This window comes from Strigops habroptila, chromosome 4, assembly GCF_004027225.2.
Source record: "Strigops habroptila isolate Jane chromosome 4, bStrHab1.2.pri, whole genome shotgun sequence".
In the NCBI taxonomy this organism is placed as follows: domain Eukaryota; kingdom Metazoa; phylum Chordata; class Aves; order Psittaciformes; family Psittacidae; genus Strigops; species Strigops habroptila.
This window is the reverse complement of record NC_046358.1, coordinates 4,631,200-4,651,017: the sequence shown is the minus strand read 5'-3', so window position 1 is coordinate 4,651,017 and position 19,818 is coordinate 4,631,200. Positions and strand designations below refer to the sequence as shown.

Below are 19,818 nucleotides of genomic sequence, written 5' to 3'. Positions count from 1 at the left end.
GATTCCTACAGCCATGAACTGAACTTGGGTGCTATGGCACTTGGTCTCCTTTCACTATCTATACCCTTAAGCTGCTAATAATTATGGCAGGTAGGTGTTTGCCTCCTGCCCATGTGGGTCAGAAAATCTTCAGAGATGGGGGAAGATAGCTAAGGTTTGGCTCCACAGGCCCGTAAGTCCCCCAGCTCTGAGCTGAATGGCTGGGGTGTCACTTCGTTGGGGAGACAAGTCACTCACCAGCCACGAGAAGAATCCTGCAGACTTGTCCTGGCTGGACATCTGCCCCTCGTACGGCCCGAAGATGTGACCTTTGGGGATCACCTCGTTCATACAGCGCACGTCGTTCTCCCCATTGGGCTCTTTCACCACCTCCATTCCAGGTGGGATGGTCAGTGCTGCCCGGTCAGGGATGCCAACGGGCACTGGGGTGTCAGACACGAACACTGGGGGGCCGTGGTTTGGGCACTCATCCACAAAGTACTCCTGGCAGGACTCACAGACTGCGGGTGTGAGGGGACAGGGGTTAGGCTGGGCAGATGTGACGTCTGTATAAGCTCATGCAGCTCATAGGACACACAGTGATCAGGCCAGTGTGCCCCAACTCCCCCCAGCCTGACTGAGCCCCTTCCCAAAGCCCAGCCTCCACACCTGCCATCACTTCACCAACTGCTCCTACACAGATTCATCACCAACAGCTACACACAGGAGAAGGTGCCATTCCCATCTGCAGAGACAGAGGTTGGAGGCTCCTTGCGCATCTCTGGATAGCAGCAATGTCCTCAAGCCAAAAGGTTTGATTCTCCCACACACCAGAGGGAAACTAAATCAAACAACCCTGAAAACAAACTCTCATCATACAGCCTTCATTCTGTGCTTGGGAGAGAGACAGCAGCCCCAGGTACTTGCCCTGTGTCCAGACAGGGACTCAGACCTCCAATTTGGTATTCTGTAGGTATGCCAAAGTAACTGGAATCAATTTCCTTTCCCAGAATACAGGGAAAGGAGTTGTCATCTGCACAGTGCTCCCTTCACAGTTTCTGAATCCAAGTCTTGCGGTTTTGCAGATTCTTGGAGTTTTCCCTATGTGCATTTTCACGTTTCCAGCATACTTTCCACTTACCTCCCTATCACTGCATAGCCCCATGACAAACAAACTGGTTCTGTGCAACAGCTTCCTACCAAACGTGCTGGTCTTTTCAGGGGAGCACACAAATTTGCCCCAGCTTTTTTGTTCCCTGCTTCCCACCCCAAAGCAGCAGGGCACTGACTAGGAAAGATCAAAGCCCATACAAGTGGCAGCACTGCTTTTCCCCTCACTCACAAGACACTTACACCAGAAATCCACCTGCTGAAAGCTCTTGGTCATGATCAAATCCCGTTTCCCTTTCAGTTTCTTGGGTTCCACCTCCATGGACTGTGGGTCAGGCCTTCCAGAGCTGGGGAGGGAACAATGGAGAGATGATATTAACTTACCAAGACACTGGGACTGCACACAGAGAGGAGCCGAGGCAACGGGGCCTGACCAGCTCTCTTAGTCCCGACACCTACAGCAGAGAAATGACTCAACTTGCTGTCCAACCTGCCAAAAGCTGGTACCTGAGATGGCTTAAGGCTCAAGCTTACAACAGGTAGTGGCTTCAGCTAGAACACCTCCATGCATGGATATTAGGACAAATTTCTCCCTCAGAGGGTGCTCAGGCATAGGAACAGGCTGCCCAGGGCAGTGCTGCAGTTACTGTCCCTGGAAGTGTTCACAAACCATGTAAATGAGGCCCTCAGTGACATGGTTTAGCGGTGGCCTTGGCAGTGCTGGGGAATGGTTGGACTTGATGATCTTAAAGGTCTTTTCCAGCCTCACATGGGAGGGTTTTAATAACTTTGAGAAGTTCAAGTATATCCCTCAAAATCAACTTTAAGCTTGGTGGGGGAGGTGGAGAGAAAGGGGTTAGAGCACATTAGACCAAAGCTCAGCCACGTACCAAGGCTGTCCATACTCTTGGTCCCGGCGCGGAGAGCAGGCCTCTGTTTTTATCGTCACCATCTCCCCTAAGGAAGCCTGGGTCTGGATCAAACAGTCCTTCAAGTTCTCACTCATGTTCTGAAAGAGAGTACAGGGAGAAAAATGAGCAGCCAAGAATCACAACCTTCCTCCCCCAGAACGCAGCAGCAGAACAAGTGGCATCAAGGACCACCATCATCATCTAGGGCACCTATATGCACAAGAAGGTGGAAACCCCTTCCCATGCTGGGGAGCTGGTTCAGTTGCAGGTCAGGTGAAGCGTGTGAGACACCACGGAGCAACCTGAGGCACGGGGAATCTGAAGTATGCTCCACAGCACCCATTAAAAATGTCACGCATGGAATTTAAGACTGATGGGTGGGATGTGTCATGGAAATACGGAGCACCACTACCTCAGAGCAGGTCTTTGGAGACTGAATGACAAGAAAGAGGAATGCAGGTTGTGGCATGAACCAGGATCCATTTATAATGCCAGTCCCCACCACCTCTGCAGATGGAGCTTTCCATGTGCTCCGGACACCTCCTACAAACATGTAAGTGCCCACAGTGCCCTGCAGGACTCCACCAGAGCTGCACAAGACATGCTCTCTACCTTCCCATCCTTTGCAATGACCTGAGCTGAGCACAGGTCCTGGCACACAAGCTGATGTACTGAAAATGCTTCTCCCTCAGCTCAACGCAAGAGCCAGGAACCACTTAATGATGTCGAAGGACAGCAAGCTCCAAAACGATAACAATTCCCTCCTCCCCCATCAAGGGATGGTGCTGAAAAGAAAATACTGATAAGGCAAGTGATGATAATTCTGAATTGCTTGAATTAATATTAAGATTTTGGGACGGGTCACTAAGCTTCACAACATCCCAGCTTGAGACAAGGAATAAATCAGAGCACTGCTCATCTCTTCATTGCATTCATCTTAAGACTTCCTCCAAGGCACACACACTGGCTGGTCTCAGGCACCATTCCAGTCTGGACACACTTCACAGCTGCTGCTCCCAAAATTCCCTGTGATCCATCCCCTTTTCCATGTCTGCTGCATGTCCATGATGCTCTGTCATGCTGCATACTCACAGCACCCAACGGAGGGACTTCAGCAGCTGACCAGACCCCTTCTGTCAGGGGAGATGGAAGAGCACATCCCCACCACAGCTCAGTTCTGGACAAAATCCATGTTCCGAGGTCACAACCCCCTGAAGACAGGAATTCTCTTATTCCACACGTGGTTATACAGGACTGAGCACCACGGAAGTCTGGTCTGCGTTTGTGCCCTGTTTACATACAGAAGGAATGCTGTTCCCAGCCTCTGTGGCTCCTCTTTGTGCCAGGGGACAAATGATTAGTTTTCCCAGCCCAACTTCTCACATGCCAACGTGCAGCCTGAAGGACCTTTATCGAGCTTGTATCAAGGAAGCACTAGTTAATATTCATACCGTGCTCTGCAAGCAAAGCCTCAGCAAACGTACAACTAGATACAGGCAAACACAGAGACTTTTGAGCTTTTACAAGGTGCCCAAAACAAGACACAGAATTACCACAGCCAGTAAGAAGGGAAGTGATAGTAAGGGCAAAGAGGGGCTCATTTTTCTGGCATGCTGAACCCCTGGTCTGCACTCTGGAGAGGGAAGCTCCCCAGTCCTATCGCCATGCCTCAGCTGCTGTTGCAGGCAGGGAGTACCTGCCCTTCCCAAAGGAGAAGGAAAAGCCTTTCCTGGAAAGTCTGCAGTAAGGCAGCTCAAGAGGCAAAAAGCAGCAGCTGGGGGAGGAGAAAATCATTCAAACCAAGAAGAGATGGATGCTGCCCCAGAGCTGGTTAGCTGTGGGGCCTGCAATGGTGCTGGTTGCGAGGCAGATGCTCTTGGTCAGTAAACCAACCCATTTGGACGCCTGGTGGACAAGGCACCTGGAGTTAAAACACCCACAACCCCCAAGGCTTCGGTAGGAAGAGATGCAGACATCTGTCTCTGAAGAGACAATGGCTTTTCCTTTCCTACTCTTCCCTCATGGAGACTCCGTTATGGAGCAATAGAGACCCTGTGACGGTGCAGTGTGACCTCCTGCGCAAGGCAGGCCAGCGCGCTTCCTTCAGTGAACTCCTTTAAACTACAGCGTCCCTCCAACAAGAAAAAGGGAAAAAAGAAGAAATCCAGTGTTTGTTTTAGAGACAGAGCTCCTCATTTCACTGTATGCCTTCCCTCCCCTCTCATGGTCCCCCCTGAACTCCCTCCAGCTTATCAGCAACATTCCTGCGCAGCACTGCCCGCAGCACTCCTGTGCTGACGGGAGCAGCACCTTGCGCCGCGATAACACCCTCCCTGCCCTGCTCAGGATTTCCATGTTTGCATCCAAGTACTCATTTACTTTCTGGATGTTTTATGTTCTGAACAATTGTGCTGCTGTAAGAGCCTGAGCTCCTGCTCCTGGGCCACTGTGTACCCCTCACCAGCCCTCCTGCCTGCTATGACACTAGGTACCTGCTTCCAAGACGTTCACATAACTCCTTGTTGTCCCACCCAGCATACATGAGATAACAACTCTATCACTAACTTGCCTCTTTTCATTACTTCCTGACTTGCTTAGACTTTGTGCTGCCCACAAACATAATCCAAATTAACTTTGTGGTTTAGAATTACAGAATAGTTCGGGTTGGAAAGGATCTTAAGACCATCCAGTTCCAACCCCCTGCCATGGGCAGGGACACCTTCCACTAGAGCAGGTTGCTCCAAGCCCCTGTGTCCAACCTGGCCTTGAACACTGCCAGGGATGGGGCAGCCACAGCTTCTCTGGGCACCCTGTGCCAATGCCTCACCATCCTCACAGTAAAGAACTTCTTCCTTATATCTAACCTGTTTAAGTTTGAACCCATTACCCCTTGTCCCATCAATACAGTCCTTGATGAAGAGTCCCTCTCCAGCATCCTTGTAGGCCTCCTTCAGTTTTCTTCCAAGACAACAACACACTTAAGAATCACAGAATGATTTAGGCTGGAAAAGATCTTCATAATCATTGAGTCCGCCCATAAACCTAACACTGCCACCACCACCAAGCCATGTCCCTAAGTGCCAGATCTACACATCTTTTAAATATCTCCAAGGGATGGTGACTCAACCTCTTCCCTGGGCAGCCTGTTCCAGTGCTTGGTAACTATTTCAGTAAAGAATTTTTCCCTACTATCCAATTTAAACCTCCCCAGGCCCAACTAGAGGTCGTTTCCTCTCACCCTACCACTTCTTACTCAGGAAAAGAGACCAACACCCATGACTTGATTAGAAACAAGCCAAAGAAACAATTCCCATGTGACACTATTAGAAATACACTTATCAGTAATGGCTCTCCTTTTGCCACACTGTGACCTTTCATTTAGTCAGGTTTTCACTTATTCATAGAATATTTGGGGTTGGAAGGGACCTTAAAGCTAATTTAGTTCCAATCCCACTGCAATGAGCCAGGACGTCTTCAACTAGACAAGGCTGCTCAAAGCTCCATCCAACCTGGCCTTGAACACTGGCAGGGACGGGGCATCTACCACCTCTCTGGGCAATCTGTGTCAGAGTCTTGCCACCCTCATAGTGAAAAAATCCCTTCCTTGTATCTAGCCTGAATCTCCCCTCTTTGAGTTTAAAACATTCCCCCTTGTCCTAGCGCTACAGGCCCCACTAAAAATCCTGTTCCATCTTTCTTACAAGCTCCCTTTGAGTGTTGAAAGGCTACAAGATGTACCCAAAGCCTTCTTCTCTCTAGACTGAATAAGCCCAGCTCTCTCAGCCTGTCTCCATAGCAGAGGTACTCCAGCCCACAGAGTATCTCTCTAGCCTCCTCTGGGCCTGCTCCAACAGTGTGCGACACACTGAATCATTCTAGCTGCTTACTCCAATGACCTGTGGCACAACTTCAGCACATTAAACACGCAACACATACCAACGCTTTCACCTTTATCAAGCAGAATTCTAGCAATATCAGGAAACCACCTAACAAAAAACCTATTTTAAAAAATCTGTACAGGCTGATTATTACAATTAACACCCCCTTAAATCATGACCAATCCAACTCCTATCTGCTATTATTTTACTGGAAGCCCACAACAGCCTGCCAAGTACTCTAGTTTGCCCAGATTAGACTTGATATTAGCTTACTTGTTAATGACTAACACACATTTTTTTCTCAGTCTAACTCATTACATGTGTGTATGTACGTATTTTAAATCAGTGTTTATGGCCCAGAGAGTGTTACTCAGCAGCACTTTTAATATCCATGAATGCAACTTTAAAACATACTCGGTAGTAGCTGCTGTTCAGTATTTCCTTAAGCTACTGTTACAGTTGAGCATCACGCTGCTGCTGTAACCAGCACCATCATCCAGCTTTTCCATCAGCATCAGGTACGGAACATCTGACATTTCTGCAGTTCCAGGCATCAGTAGGTGACTGTGCTTTTAGGACTGTTTTAGCTTCTGACGTATTTAAAGCTGGTTTTAATTTTCGTTAATTTCGCTGCCCATTAGTTCCTCTTTCTTGCCCTTTCTCCCCCTCGCCTTTCTGTTTCCCATGCTACAAGAGTCTAGTTCACATTCTGTACTTTACATTTCCTCCGCTTCATTGTTCTCTTCTCTTTTTTGGGGGGCAATTTTTACAGCTGTGCTTGTTCTAACACCTAAATATGAAGATCCTCTGAAGGTTTCAGATGATGTGGAGAAGCACCATGTAAGCATAAGCAGAGCAGGCTCCTTCGTTACCGCTGAAGATTTTCCAGGATGTACTTGGCCTCCTATGTGCATGCCCCTGTGCCTATCAGGACAGCCAGTCCTCCCAGTGTCACTGTGCACACAACCTACTGCAAATCATAGAATCACAGAGTGGTTTGGGTTGAAGGGACCTTAAAGCTTATCTAGTCCCAACCCCCTGCCACGGGCAGGGACATCTTCCACTAGAGCAGGTTGCTCCAAGCCCCTGTGTCCAACCTGGCCTTGAACACTACCAGGGATGGGGCATCCACAACATCTACGATGATCCCTAGGTGAGCAGGATGCTGTGAAGATCCAGGTATTGTCTGCACACAACATCAAGTCCTTTGGACACCGGCGTGACTGCTATACATCCCAAGAGGCGACTGCTACACATCCCAAGAGGCATCCCTGGGTTCAAAGGCAGTGCCACATAACCTCTCCCACTTTCTTCACGAAGTAGGTAAGGACCTGTCACGTATCTGCATGACACATGCAGTGGCTTTACCATGTTACTCACAATCAGAGAAGTAGAAAACACAAGAAGATCTGAGCTGTTGATCTCTGAGCATGAAAAAAATGTCCAAATGGGGTTAAGCATGAACAAACCTGTGAATTCCTGTCTCTAAGTATTCCGCCTTTATCACTGCCCCTCTTGTAGTTATTAGTTAACAGCCACAGACTCTTATCTGCAAGGATCAGCCTCCAAAACAGAGCTTTAATTTTACATTTTACTGGCACATTTCCCAGATTGGGACATTCTTGCATGTGAAACAGCCATATAGGAATCCATCCCCTCCTCAGCACACAGCTCCCTCACTCAGTTTCTCACTGCCGCCTTTCTGGAGGTCATCCCCTCTGCTTTTAAGAAAGATCTTGTGTAGCTCGTAACATGTTTTAAAGTGCAGGCCCATGGTGAAAGACGGACTTGAATTCATATGCTTCTTCTACAGTTGCATATTATTATCAGAAATAGGAATCCAGAACAGTCAGCTACTGATGAGACAAGAAGGGGGAATAAAGCAAAGCATTCAAGGCTCTGAGCTCCCCCCAAACAGCCATGAAAGATCCAAGCTGACGGCTCTCCCCGAGGTGAATTCACTTACCAAGGTCCTCGGCCATGCCAACCATTCCAGGCCACTATATGAAGTACCAGCTGGCTACACAGCTCATGCTCACCACCAATGGAAACACTGAGAGATGCCACAAAGTAAGACGGAGAAACAGTTTGCTCAGAGGAGGACCACTGTCCATGGACAGAACCCAACCCCATGCTCCACTGGGAAAAGAGCTTTTGCCTTGACAGTTGCCACAGCACTGGCTTAACTTTCCCCCTGAAGCACAATGTTCCTGTGGGGAAAGCCATTCTCCATCCTGAAGGCTAGTGGCAGGGAAAGACCTGATGACCTGCCTCCCAGCTTAATGCAAGGCCAGGGCTCTTTGACAACCACAGAGCAGGGCTGAGCGCAGCCTGCACAGCTGGAGATGAGCAGGGGCAGTCACAAAATCAAACTCAATTAGTGAAAATTATAGAGCATGGATGATGTAGGATTTGAGCATCGTGGGCTGTGACTAGGACTTGGTTAAATCATTACTCCGCTGCAGTCAGTAGCCATAAATTCACCTGAAAAGTAGGAAGCATTTTAAGTCTTGAGTTCTGAAGGCACTGAAGATGGTCAGGACTACAAGAAAGAAACCCCTCCAGTTTTGCTGCAGCTTTCTGAAGAAGCCTTGAGAGCAAGCTTCAAAACCACAACACTTAAACCCATTTTATACCAGGGAGGGCTGAGAGCTCCCAGTGCTTTCAATGACTTGCTCAAGACCAGCAACTGACATGACAAGCAGCATCAGGGTACCACAACTCTTATGTTCTTGGTGTCATCCTGACTGTAGACAGGCTGGGGACAGGGAAATTCCTGTCTGCCGCCCTGGAACTCCTCCTGTCATTTCAAGTGGATGTGAGATGTGTTCACACTGTCACTCTTAAATGGTTTATTGGAAAAACATGTCATCAAAACCTGCCATGATCTACTTCATGACAGATGCATGTCAGAAGGAGAAGAAGGAAAAGAACCTCTGAAACAATCCCTGAACTAGTCTTAAATTTGTCTTACAGTGGCTTCTAGCAAAGGTGGAAAATGCTGCTGATTTTACAGGATTTGACACAAAATTCTGTATTATGGTCAGCTGGGAGCATTTGCCCTTTGTTGATGATCACAGAGTAAGAAGCTAGTATCACAGAATCACAGACTGGTTTGGGTTGGAAGGGACCTTAAAGCTCATCCAGTTCCAACCCCCTGCCAAGGGCAGGGACACCTTCCACTAGAGCAGGTTGCTCCAAGCCCCTGTGTCCAACCTGGCCTTGAACACTGCCAGGGATGGGGCAGCCACAGCTTCTCTGAGCAACCTGTTCCAGCATCTTACTACCCTCATAGTAAAGAAACATGGATCAGCACAAGCCCCTGCAAACCAGGTACTATTTGGTGCAACTTCTCTATGTTGAGCAAGGACTCAACACAGCAGGATGCTGACAATGTAAAGCTTCCACGAAGCCTTAAAGCCTCTGAAGGAGTGCAGCATGCCATAGAGCCAAGGCAGCTACTTACTGCAGCTGAAAGAACATGCAAGTGACTTGCACTTTTTAAATATATTAAAAATAATGCCCTTAAACTGGAAACTTCTTATTTTTACTGTGTTCAGCTCCTTGCACTGATCTCACAGATTCACAGTTGGAGGGTAGAAAGGAGAATTAGGTCAACCTGATTGATCCCCCATACGTCACATGCCCTGTAGCCTACAAACAGGATAAAATCTCCACCCAAGCCTTGCAAAGGGAAGAGAAGCCAACACTTTCTCAGAAGTTCATTTCAACTGTTAATCCCCATCAGGGACAAGCTGTATGTGGATCTCTCTAGTTCTGGGTACCACTCAGCAGCTCTTTCAAAGGGCTCTGCAACCTGGTGGGAAAGGAAGAAATACCCATCATGTTGGGATACTGCTTTGAGCCAATGGGAAGAACTGCTTCCCAGGCTAATGGCTGTAACAAACCTTACCATCTTCGGTCAGGAGTGCCAGTTACACTTCTTTACCTTTGGCTTCTTCAACATAAATATATACCTACATTTATAAAGTTAAAACAGATACAAACCTCCAGGGCTGAGACAAGATGCTATTCCACCAACATTTTTCTCCCCAAGGACAGAATAAGGATACAATCAACTGGCAGACGTAAGCCTTGTTCCTTAAGACACTACTGAAAGCTGTTTGGATAGGAATAGTGATAAGCACTGTATAAAAACACATACATAGCAGAGCCCTGGATATGCACCCACGAAGTATCTTTGCAACTTCCCAAAATTTTTTGTCGTTCTTCTGTAAAACTCTTCCAATTTTCTCTCCATGACTTCAAGATGCTGCCACCAGAAAGCCACACTGTCAGACTTGAGCCTGAAGTAAATGTAAGGGTTACAGACATAAAACTGCCTTCTCACCCTGATTCATCACCTCCCTGTTTGTATGTCCAAAATCAGAGTTATCTTTTCCAGTTAGGACCTGGCACTGAAAGCTTGCTGAAGCCACCTGCCCATTCTGACCCCCCTGTTCTCACATGGGACTGCTCAGGACACAGCCTCCCTTCACAGATTTCAGGAGATACCTTCCCAGGTCCATAACTCTCCACTTGTCTGCATTAAAATGACTGTTTCAATGGCTCCATCTACCAAACTGCATTACTCCATCCTACCCCTATCGATAGCTGTATTTCATCAACCTTGTTTCATCGACACATTTTGCCAGTGGTGAGCCGTGGTTTCTTCTGCATCACTGAGTAAGCGTGAGGCAGAATTGGCTTCTCCCCTCCCTTCATTTGGAGGGAAGGATCATCGAGTCCACTTCTTTGAAACCACGGTCTTCACATATCATGTTGCAAAGACTCTTCTGTAAAATGATCGAGCTCTAGCTTAAAATAGCTGGATTATTTGCTCCCCTCGTCTAAGGTGGCAATGCCAGAGCCTTGATCTTTTGATGCTGAAAAATGATTTTCTATGTTCATTTTAAAGTTCATCCACAAACAGTTCATTTATTAGTGTGCTAATACTGTCCTTTAGCTCAGAGTATCCTTCATCCTTCTTACTGTTTATACTGCCACTTCAGTTTATTTACTGGATGCAGACTATCAATCACTACCTTGACTTTCTAAACCACTCGTATTTTATTGATATTAGATGGCATCAGATATTAGATATTAGTTGTGTCCTCATGCACTGAGTTAACTGCCTTACAGATCCAAGTATATCACATCTATAGATCTTTTCTTCAACCAACCAACAAAATCTTTTAAACAAAAATCAGGCCTGTTTGAGAAGTACAAGACACCTTCAATAACATCAAGTTTCAGGCATGAATTACTCCATACTTACCCAGAATTAGCGTCTTGCTACCCAACCTGTCATTTCCTGGGTCAGCTACTTGGTGATCCACCAAAACTGATTAAAGACGAATATCAATCAGCAAGCTAGATACCTCCTCCTGTTTATCTAGTGCTCACTGTTTCAAGAGAACATGCTTTTCCCTAAGCACAGCTGCCAACCAAACTTTGCTTACCCACAGGACTCATGCTACACAACTCCACGCGGACCCCTGGATCCCTACTTATAGGGCCCACCTTTTAGATAATGAACTTATTAGGAACAATTTCCTCACTGAGAGGGTGATTAGGCATTGGAACAGGCTGCCCAGGGAGGTGGTGGAATCACCATCCCTGGAAGTGTTGAAAAACCATGCAGATGAGGCCCATAGTGATATGGTTTAGCGGTGGACTTGGCCGAGCTGGGGTAATGGTTGGACTTGATGATCTTAAAGGTCTTTTCCAACCTAGTTGATTCTATGATTCTATCCATTCCTTGCTGCTGGCCCAGGCAGTAGCCTCAACGGCAATCAAGCACACACATCTCAACAGAGGGAAGTTATGTTTGGGTCTGGAAAAGTCAAGTTTTTCATCACGTAGATGCTTTTATAGAAAGCAGAGATGCGAATTTAACGCCTGCATCAGCTACTCATCTGTGGACAGACAAAAAAGCTGGAGCGAGGAAGCACTTGGCTGAACCACTGCAGCACACTCCTGCCCTTCTGCTGCACTGGGAGAGGGAAGAGCCACAGGAGCGCCTTTCATGTTTTACAAGGCACGTGCAGGAAACCCAAGCCATCCCGGTGGGGTCCTGCCAGCCCCGCCACACGCCTGGGACCCTGCCACATAGCACTCAGCACCCGCCTGCTGCCCAGCCACCCACCCCAAGGACCCCTGCGCTTGTGCCAGCCCAAAAATGCCTATGGGGGAGCGATACCAGTGGTTCATGTATGTCAGCACTGACGGATGTAAGAAGGGAAGGAGAAGGGAAGGCGTAGGGGGGGTGCAGGCAGGAAGCAAACCCCAGACACTACCTTCTAAATAGCACATGTGGCTATTCTGGCTAGCAAAGTTCCACTTTAATTTCTAACCCACAGAGATGGGAAATGATTCATGAAAAAATCAACAGGATAAAATTAGCTGGAAGGCACAGAGATAATTCATGCGAGCCAACCGTCATGGGCTGCAGTGCCAGCTCTACCAGCCCTGCCTGGCATTGCAGCCTCCGGTGCCCTTCAGTGACGGGCACCCGGCCAGCAATCAGCTCCACATATATTTCCTTAGTGTCTAAATTAGCCCCTCTGGAAAGCACAATCCATCTTTTAACAAGACAGCCTTTCACTCAATGCTTTTCTACAAGTTCCAGCTCTTTATTTTTTAATAAAGAAGATTACCTGCAGTAGTCTCGGGGTTTTTTTGCACCGGTGAAGGTTTAGTGGTGCTAGAGGAGAGGACAGGACAAAGTGATGGGATGGACAGGCTTGCGTACACGTCTGTAAGCCATGGCCAAGCTAAACATGAAATTCAAACTGCCCCACCAAGTCAGAAAGCTCAGTGCATTTCAACTTGTCCTGCACAAAGCCAATAATACACCCTACAGTGACAACAAAGTGTTGCTCAGCCTTTATACACACTGGTGGTTTTTAATAAGACTGCCCTTAAATTCTGTCACATAAAAAGCGCGAACCACAAAACACAATTTCACCCCAATGCAGCCACATGGCAGAAAGTTTCTTGAGCAGATGGTGTTGCTTAAAAAGCACAATCCAGAATCCTGTATCCCAAAGGATAAAGACGAGAAACCCCCATCCCTCCAAGAGACCTCTGGACCTCCAGTAGGCACCTGGTTATTGAGCAATGTGCCATTCCACCACTCAACTCAAAAGCTTCAGGAACCAAACGTCAAATTGTAAAGCCTCTGCAGCACCCATACCTCCAGGAAGGGTGTCTCAGGAGCATGCGGACCCCATTCAAGTGGGACCTATGGGTACAGATGCAAAATAAAGATAAAATCCTGCTTTGGCACCATTTGTCCAGTTGGTGCCTGTTCATTTCTGTTGAAGGATGTTACATGATGGTTCCTCTATGTTTGTTACAGTGGTTTCACTCTACCTTGGCACCAGGACATGGCAAGCAGCTTCCTTCTTTTAATTGTTCAGCAAAAGGGGAAGAATCTTCTTTTTTTGGGGGAAAACAAGAAGGTAGGAGCAAATTACATTTTCCTTTGTTCCAAAACTCCTAAAAATCTAGCTCAGTCCTTTAAAGGCACTGGTGAACACTCCAGGCAAAACAAGAACAAATCAACTGTTCCACAAAATGCAGAGGAAGCAAAAGCAAAAGCCATATTTATTTCTCCTCATTTGTACCCTTTTGCAGGCCATTAGGGAGATAAGATCTCACTGCACAACAGACATTATTCAGGGCTGGTAAATCTGTCTACAGGTTAGGGGTTCACATTACACCGCTTGGATGAGCACTGGCTGAGCATGGGTCACGCTGACCCCCTTTTCCTTGGAGCAGGCAGCAGTCCAGATACTCCCAGTGTCCAATCTGCCAAGAAATCAGATATCCGTGTGCTGAATTCACCATCACTACCATTTGATCTGCACATTCCCTTCCATACAGAGTGAGGGGTGTTCAGACCCTGTGCATCCTAACACAGCAAACTACAACAGATTTCCAGCCAAGTATTCCTGGCTCATTCCTTCAACCTCCCCTGTGCATCTTCTATATAAAGGCATTGGGTTGCACCAGAAATACCTGGTCCTCTACACTACGGACATTTTTAAAGCACTGATTAGCAGAAGCATGGAAAGAGCCCAAGAACTCATTCAATTCCAGCCCAGAAATATGAGGGAGCACATCACAGTGACTTCATGTGTGCAAGACACTGAGGAATTACAAAAGATCACTGACTACCCCAAGAGAATTCAAAAGCAACATTTCAACACCTGACAATAGAATGAAACCTGGTAAAAAAAACCCCAACCAATCACAGAATTATAGAATCATGGAATGGTTTGGGTTGGAAGGGGCTTTAAAGCTCATCCAGTTCCAGCCCCCTGCCATGGGCAGGGACACCTTCAACTAGAGCAGGTTGCTCCAAGCCCCTGTGTCCAACCTGGCCTTGAACACTGCCAGGGATGGGGCAGCCACAGCTTCTCTGGGCGCCCTGTGCCAGTGTCTCACCATCCTCATAGTTAAGAACTTCTTCCTTTTATCTAACCTGAACGTCCCCTGTTTCAGTTTGAACCCATCACCCCTTGTCCTGCCACTACAGTCCCTAACGAAGAGTCCCTCTCCAGCATCCTTGTAGCCCCCTTCAGATACTGGAAGCTGCTCTGAGGTCTCCACGCAGCTTCTCTTCTCCAGGCTGAACAGCCCCAATGTTCTCAGCCTGTCTCCATATGGGAGGTGCTCCAGCCCCTGATCCTCATGGCCTCCTCTGGACTTGCTCCAACAGCTCCATGTCCTTCTTACACTGGGGACAGCAGAACTGCACACAGTACTTCAAGTGGGGTCTCACGACCACCAACCACCAGTGAAGACCACACCTAAAGAGGATATGTTAGCATCTGGTTTAGTTGGTGCTAGCTCTCAACAAGTCCAGGACATGCAGTAAGTGGATCCACCTTTGTGGAAGTACTGCCTTTGCAACAGCAATGCAGTGTTAGCTGGTGGGATTCTGCCCTGAGGGTCAGGTATCGCTGCACCCATCCAGCAGTCCTTCACCACATCATTTAGGAAGAGTTTCGCAAGGAACGAAGCAACTTACATGCATTCTGTACATAAGAACGTTCTCCCAATCATGAAGGGAAGAGAAATTCAGTAATTAAAAGGCTTCTATTCTTCAAAAGCTGACTTAACTCATTCAAGCTCAAAAAAAGATAATCTGTGTGCCTAAGTACGTACACAGGACAACTCCAGAACATATTTTATTGTTCACAGTGACACAAAAATACACCCATGTGCCATCAGTATTGATTTTTCCTTCAGTCAGTTTCCAAGTGTTCTCATTCATTTCTCCTGAAGGGATAACAGGCCTGGACCCTGCAAACTGTGGCATATTTAACATCTGCATTAGCCTTTCTGAGCAGAAGTCCTCCAATTTAATCAAAGCAGCAGACCACATGAAGTACTCCAGTAGCCTCAGAACGAAAGAAATCAAACCAAAACAGAACAGCAAACCCCCCCAGACATGAGGTAGTCAAAGTTTATCCAAATGAAAGGTGTAAAAAGGAACATGCGAGGAGTGGAAAGGTAATCACAGCCAAACTTAAATCCATTTTCAATGAAGATGCTATGTACACTTAAGTCTGCTCAGCTGCTTGAGTCTGCAGTTGAAGGACCACACTGAACTCCACTCAGCATATTATGATACAGTTTATATGATGTATTTTCAAAATAAAGCTTCATTGTACTGAAAAGGAATGTACGGGACAATATTTCACGTCAGTTATCAGCCTGGAAACAGCTGATGTCCCTGACTAACATCAGCTCCGATTACTGGCCTTCAACACTCTGGGGCCACAGGAGCTGTGGGGCCACAGTGCCCTGATCTGCACTCAGGAGCCTGGAGCCAGCCCAGGGATGGCCCCTGGCTCAGGGACCAGCACAGGATGCTCTCAGGGTTAGCTCATTAAAGCAGTTCTACAGCTACTGAGATAATTCCCCATGTCACCCCCCTTCATTTTCACCACTCTGCCCTCATACATCACCCCAAGTACCCACAGTCAAGCTTCTTTATGATGAGGGTGCTGAGGCGCTGGCACAGGGTGCCCAGAGAAGCTGTGGCTGCCCCATCACTGGCAGTGTTCAAGGCCAGGTTGGACACAGGGGCTTGGAGCAACCTGCTCTAGTGGAAGGTGTCCCTGCCCGTGGCAAGGGGTTAGAACTTCATGAGCTTTAAGGTCCCTTCCAACCCAAACTATTCTATGATACTATAAAAGCCAACCCCCAGCTGACAGCAGCACAGGCAGCCAGGCTGAGCCCCAAGAGTGTCCGCCCCAGCAGGGCTCAATGCCAACATTAACTTGGGAACAGCAATCCCTCCTCCTGGACAAGTCACTACAGCCAGAGTAAAACTAGCCTTGCTGAAAAGCCAAAGCCTAGGGGAGGAGAGAAGAAAGAGGGCAGAGAAATGAAACCATTTATCAGAGCATGCTCAAATTGGACAGCTCTGCTTACGATACCCTTCTGATGGGCCCCTTAGTGATGCCTGTCCATGACCAAAGATCTGCAGTGAACGGTCTTCTGCAGTACGCATTACTGATCTCCCTCTGGAGGCTGCCAGTTTCTGCAGCTTGAACCTTAAATTACATGCATAATGTTTTTACTTTCTGACTGCAGAGAAACTGTTTAGAGTCTGAAATGCCACAGTGCTGCTTTGCAGGGAGAGGAAGCCTTTGAACAACAGCTCTCAAGGATATGAGCTATCCTGCTCGCACAAACAGACCAATGTGACCAGAAAGCACAACAGCAAAGCTTTTAAGTGTCAATAGTTTTAATTGCTTGACTGTCTCTCAGCAGAAAGATGGGTTCTTGAAGTTATGTGCAATTTGGGATGTGCTGTTTTCCCTCCTTGCTCTTAATCTTCCTGGTCTTTTTTATTAGCAATGCAGTGCATATCACACAGTGGGCATTTCAAAGAAAAACTTCTCTAACATGGGATGTTTGTGTTGCCCTCCTCACCAGGTTTTTCCTCCATCCACCTTGGATGCTCTCACATTCCAAAGAAGTCACAGCACTTCTCTGTGTTTTCCATCACTCTTTATTTGGCCTCATTTACCCACAAACTTCCCCCCTTTCTGATGCACTTTTCCCTCACCTTCTTCCTGAAGATGTCAGGCAGGGAGACATGAGCCTGTCTCTCACCTTATTCTCCCTGCTTTTGCTTTGGAAGGTTGAATTTGCTCTGGAATCCACTTGCGGGGAAAGTTTAACTAGCAGGGATTCCTGAAAAGCAATGTTTCACAATGCAGCTTCAGAAGGAGCATTGCTCTAGAGGCTTTATTTAAAGACACCTTCAGTAGCAGAGAAGAGGTGACAGGGAGAACAGAGCCTGCAAAATTGAAACCTTCTTTACTCCACTACTGCAGAGAGAGCAGTGCAAAGAGGAGGCACTAAAACTCTGTGTGCAGCTGCATGGAAGCTCTGGTCCAAGAAACATCACCCTCTATGACAGATCTTCAGGCAGCAGTGCTGTATAGAAGCACTTGCAATGAAATACACCACGAGCATGACAAGGGGAAGATGAGGAGCAGCAAAGGTAGCGTCCCCTGGCAGGGCTGCCCTCCGGCAGTCCAGGAGGAATTCTGCCACTTGCTCAGTGCCAATGGATGTTGCACGTGCTGAGCCCCCTTCACCAGCTATGCTTGTTCCCCAAGCAGCTCTCAGCCCTGGGCTCTGAAGGACCTGTGCTCAGGTGAGAGCCCAGAGAACTCAACACTGATGCAGGAAGACATGTCAAGCATACCTGGATGTGCGTCCAACAGGCTCCAGATTTCTTAAAATGCTAGAAAACTGCAATCCAAACTAATGAATAAAAGTGACGTTTTGCTTGTTTTGGCTTTCTTAGGAAAAACACTTGTTCACAGGTTTCAGATACACATGGTCCCAACGCAAAGCAGGCATCAAAAGTTTCCACCTGTGCTCATAGAATGGTTTGGGTTGGAAGGGACCTTAAAGCTCATCCAGTTCCAATCCCCTGCCACGGGCACCCTGTGCCAGCGCCTCAGCACCCTCACAGGGAAGAACTTCTTCCTACTGTCTAATCTAAATCTCCCCTGTTTTAAGTTTAAAGCAATTCCCCCTTGTCCTGTCACTACATGTCCTTGTAAAAAGTCCCTCTCCATGTCTGCCTCATGCCACCAGGAACAAGAGTCATTACTTCTTACAGCCAGCCAGCCTTTTATCTTCAGATCAGGCTTTAGCAGCTTATTTCTTCCTTCTGGAGGTCCCCCAGTTAGTCTACAGTACTATTATTTGTGAAACAAAACAAAACACCAAAACAAACAAACAGCATTTTGTCTTTGGGACTATGTTTAGTTTCTCCATGCAAATTTTCCCAATGTCAACAATTGGCAAGAACAGTTTTAAATATGCTACTCCAAAATGCCATGAATATTAGGCAGCATTTTAAGAGCTCTGGAAGTGGTTAGTAGCACTTACAGCCAAACCAGCAAGAGAGAGGCCCTGCTAACAGTAAATTTAGGAGTAAAGAAAAAGGTAAAAGTACATATTTCTCTTGCATAAATGGACACGGGGAGGTGGGAAAACTAAAATAAACCCCAGCTTTTCTTGGGCATTAACCAGCATGAGACAGAAGTTATGAAAGGAAAAAAGTGTATTAATAAGAAACCCCAACAAGCGGAAGGATAAAGTGTACATGGTCCTGTTTATTAAAAGACCAAAGGCCTGTCTTGCCTGGGCTTGTCGCTTTTCTCCTCAATATACATACCTTACTCTGATTCTTGACTCAGGGCTACAACCTCCACTCACTGTGAGGCTTGTGGCCCTCTGAGCACAAAGCCAGCCTGCTGCAGCAGGAACCTTCCTGCTTTGGGCTCTTCCAGCAGTGTCCTTAGCACTTAAAACCAGGAATTACCCGCACAGTAATCCTTCCCCCTTAAATTGCCACGAAGGCACTAGTAATTGTTACCAGCAAGGCTCATGATGACGGAGTCCCCCATAAACTGGCCCAGAACACACAGAAAACTGTGCTTCATGCATGGTCCACAAAGATGCTAGAGGACCACGAGGTTGTTTTACCAAAACCAGCCAGCTCCACAGCAAAGCCAGCCCTGGGCTGGGAGCTGTGGGATCGCTCTCATGCCCCATGGACAGCCCGAAGCAGCAGCAGCTTTTGACATTGGGTGTCAAAGTGGTTTTCATGCACCTGGGTTGGGGCAATACCAAGCACAAATGCAGGCTGGGCAGAGACTGGATTGAGAGCATCCCTGGAGAGAAGGACTTGGGGGTGCTGGCTGAGCCAACATGAGCCAGCAGCGTGCGCTTGCAGCCTAGACACCGTGTCCTGGGCTGCATCAAAAGGAGCATGACCAGCAGCTCAAGGGAGGGGATTCTCCTCCTCTACTGTGCTCTGGGGAGACCCCCCCTGCAGTCCTGATCCAGCTCTGGGGCAACAACACAAGAGGGATGTGGAGCTGTTGGAGAGAGTCCAGAGGAGGCCACAGAGACGCTGCAAGGGCTGGAGCAGCTCTGCTCTGGAGCCAGGCTGAGGGAGCTGGGCTGGTTCAGCCTGGAGAAGAGAAGGCTCCTTAAGGGGAGACCTTAGAGCAGCTCCAGTGCCTAAAGGGGCTACAAGAAACCTGGAAAAGGGCTTTGGACAAAGGGGGATGGCTTTAAACAGGGCAGATGTAGATTAGATATTAGGAAGAAATTATTTATTATGAGGGTGGTGAAGCGCTGGCACAGGGTGCCCAGAGAAGCTGTGGCTGTCCCATCCCTGGCAGTGTTCAAGGCCAGGTTGGACACAGGGGCTTGGGGCAACGTGCTTTAGTGGAAGGTGTCCCTGCCCGTGGCAGGGAGTTGGAACTGGATGAGCTTTAAGGTCCCTTCCAACTAAAACCATTCTGTGATACTATGATCCCACAAAGCAGGAGGGAACAGCGGCTTCCCCTGCTCCTGCTACTCCACATCACAACGTCACCGGA

At 47.7% G+C, this 19,818-nt stretch overlaps 1 protein-coding gene across 2 annotated transcripts in view; it reads right to left on the bottom strand.

Annotated features, from left to right (window-relative positions):
* The window catches only part of PRDM11 (PR/SET domain 11), a 49,534-nt gene that overhangs the window by 27,975 nt on the left and 1,741 nt on the right, over positions 1-19,818 (bottom strand). For both annotated transcript variants that reach the window (XM_030484066.1, XM_030484067.1), the window contains exons 2-4: positions 1,980-2,098; positions 1,333-1,436; positions 238-500 (exon numbers count right to left, since the gene is read on the bottom strand). In XM_030484066.1, the coding sequence (XP_030339926.1) occupies positions 238-500; positions 1,333-1,436; positions 1,980-2,095 (483 nt within the window). In that variant the 5' untranslated portion in view covers positions 2,096-2,098. The remainder of the gene's footprint in view (positions 1-237; positions 501-1,332; positions 1,437-1,979; positions 2,099-19,818) is intronic.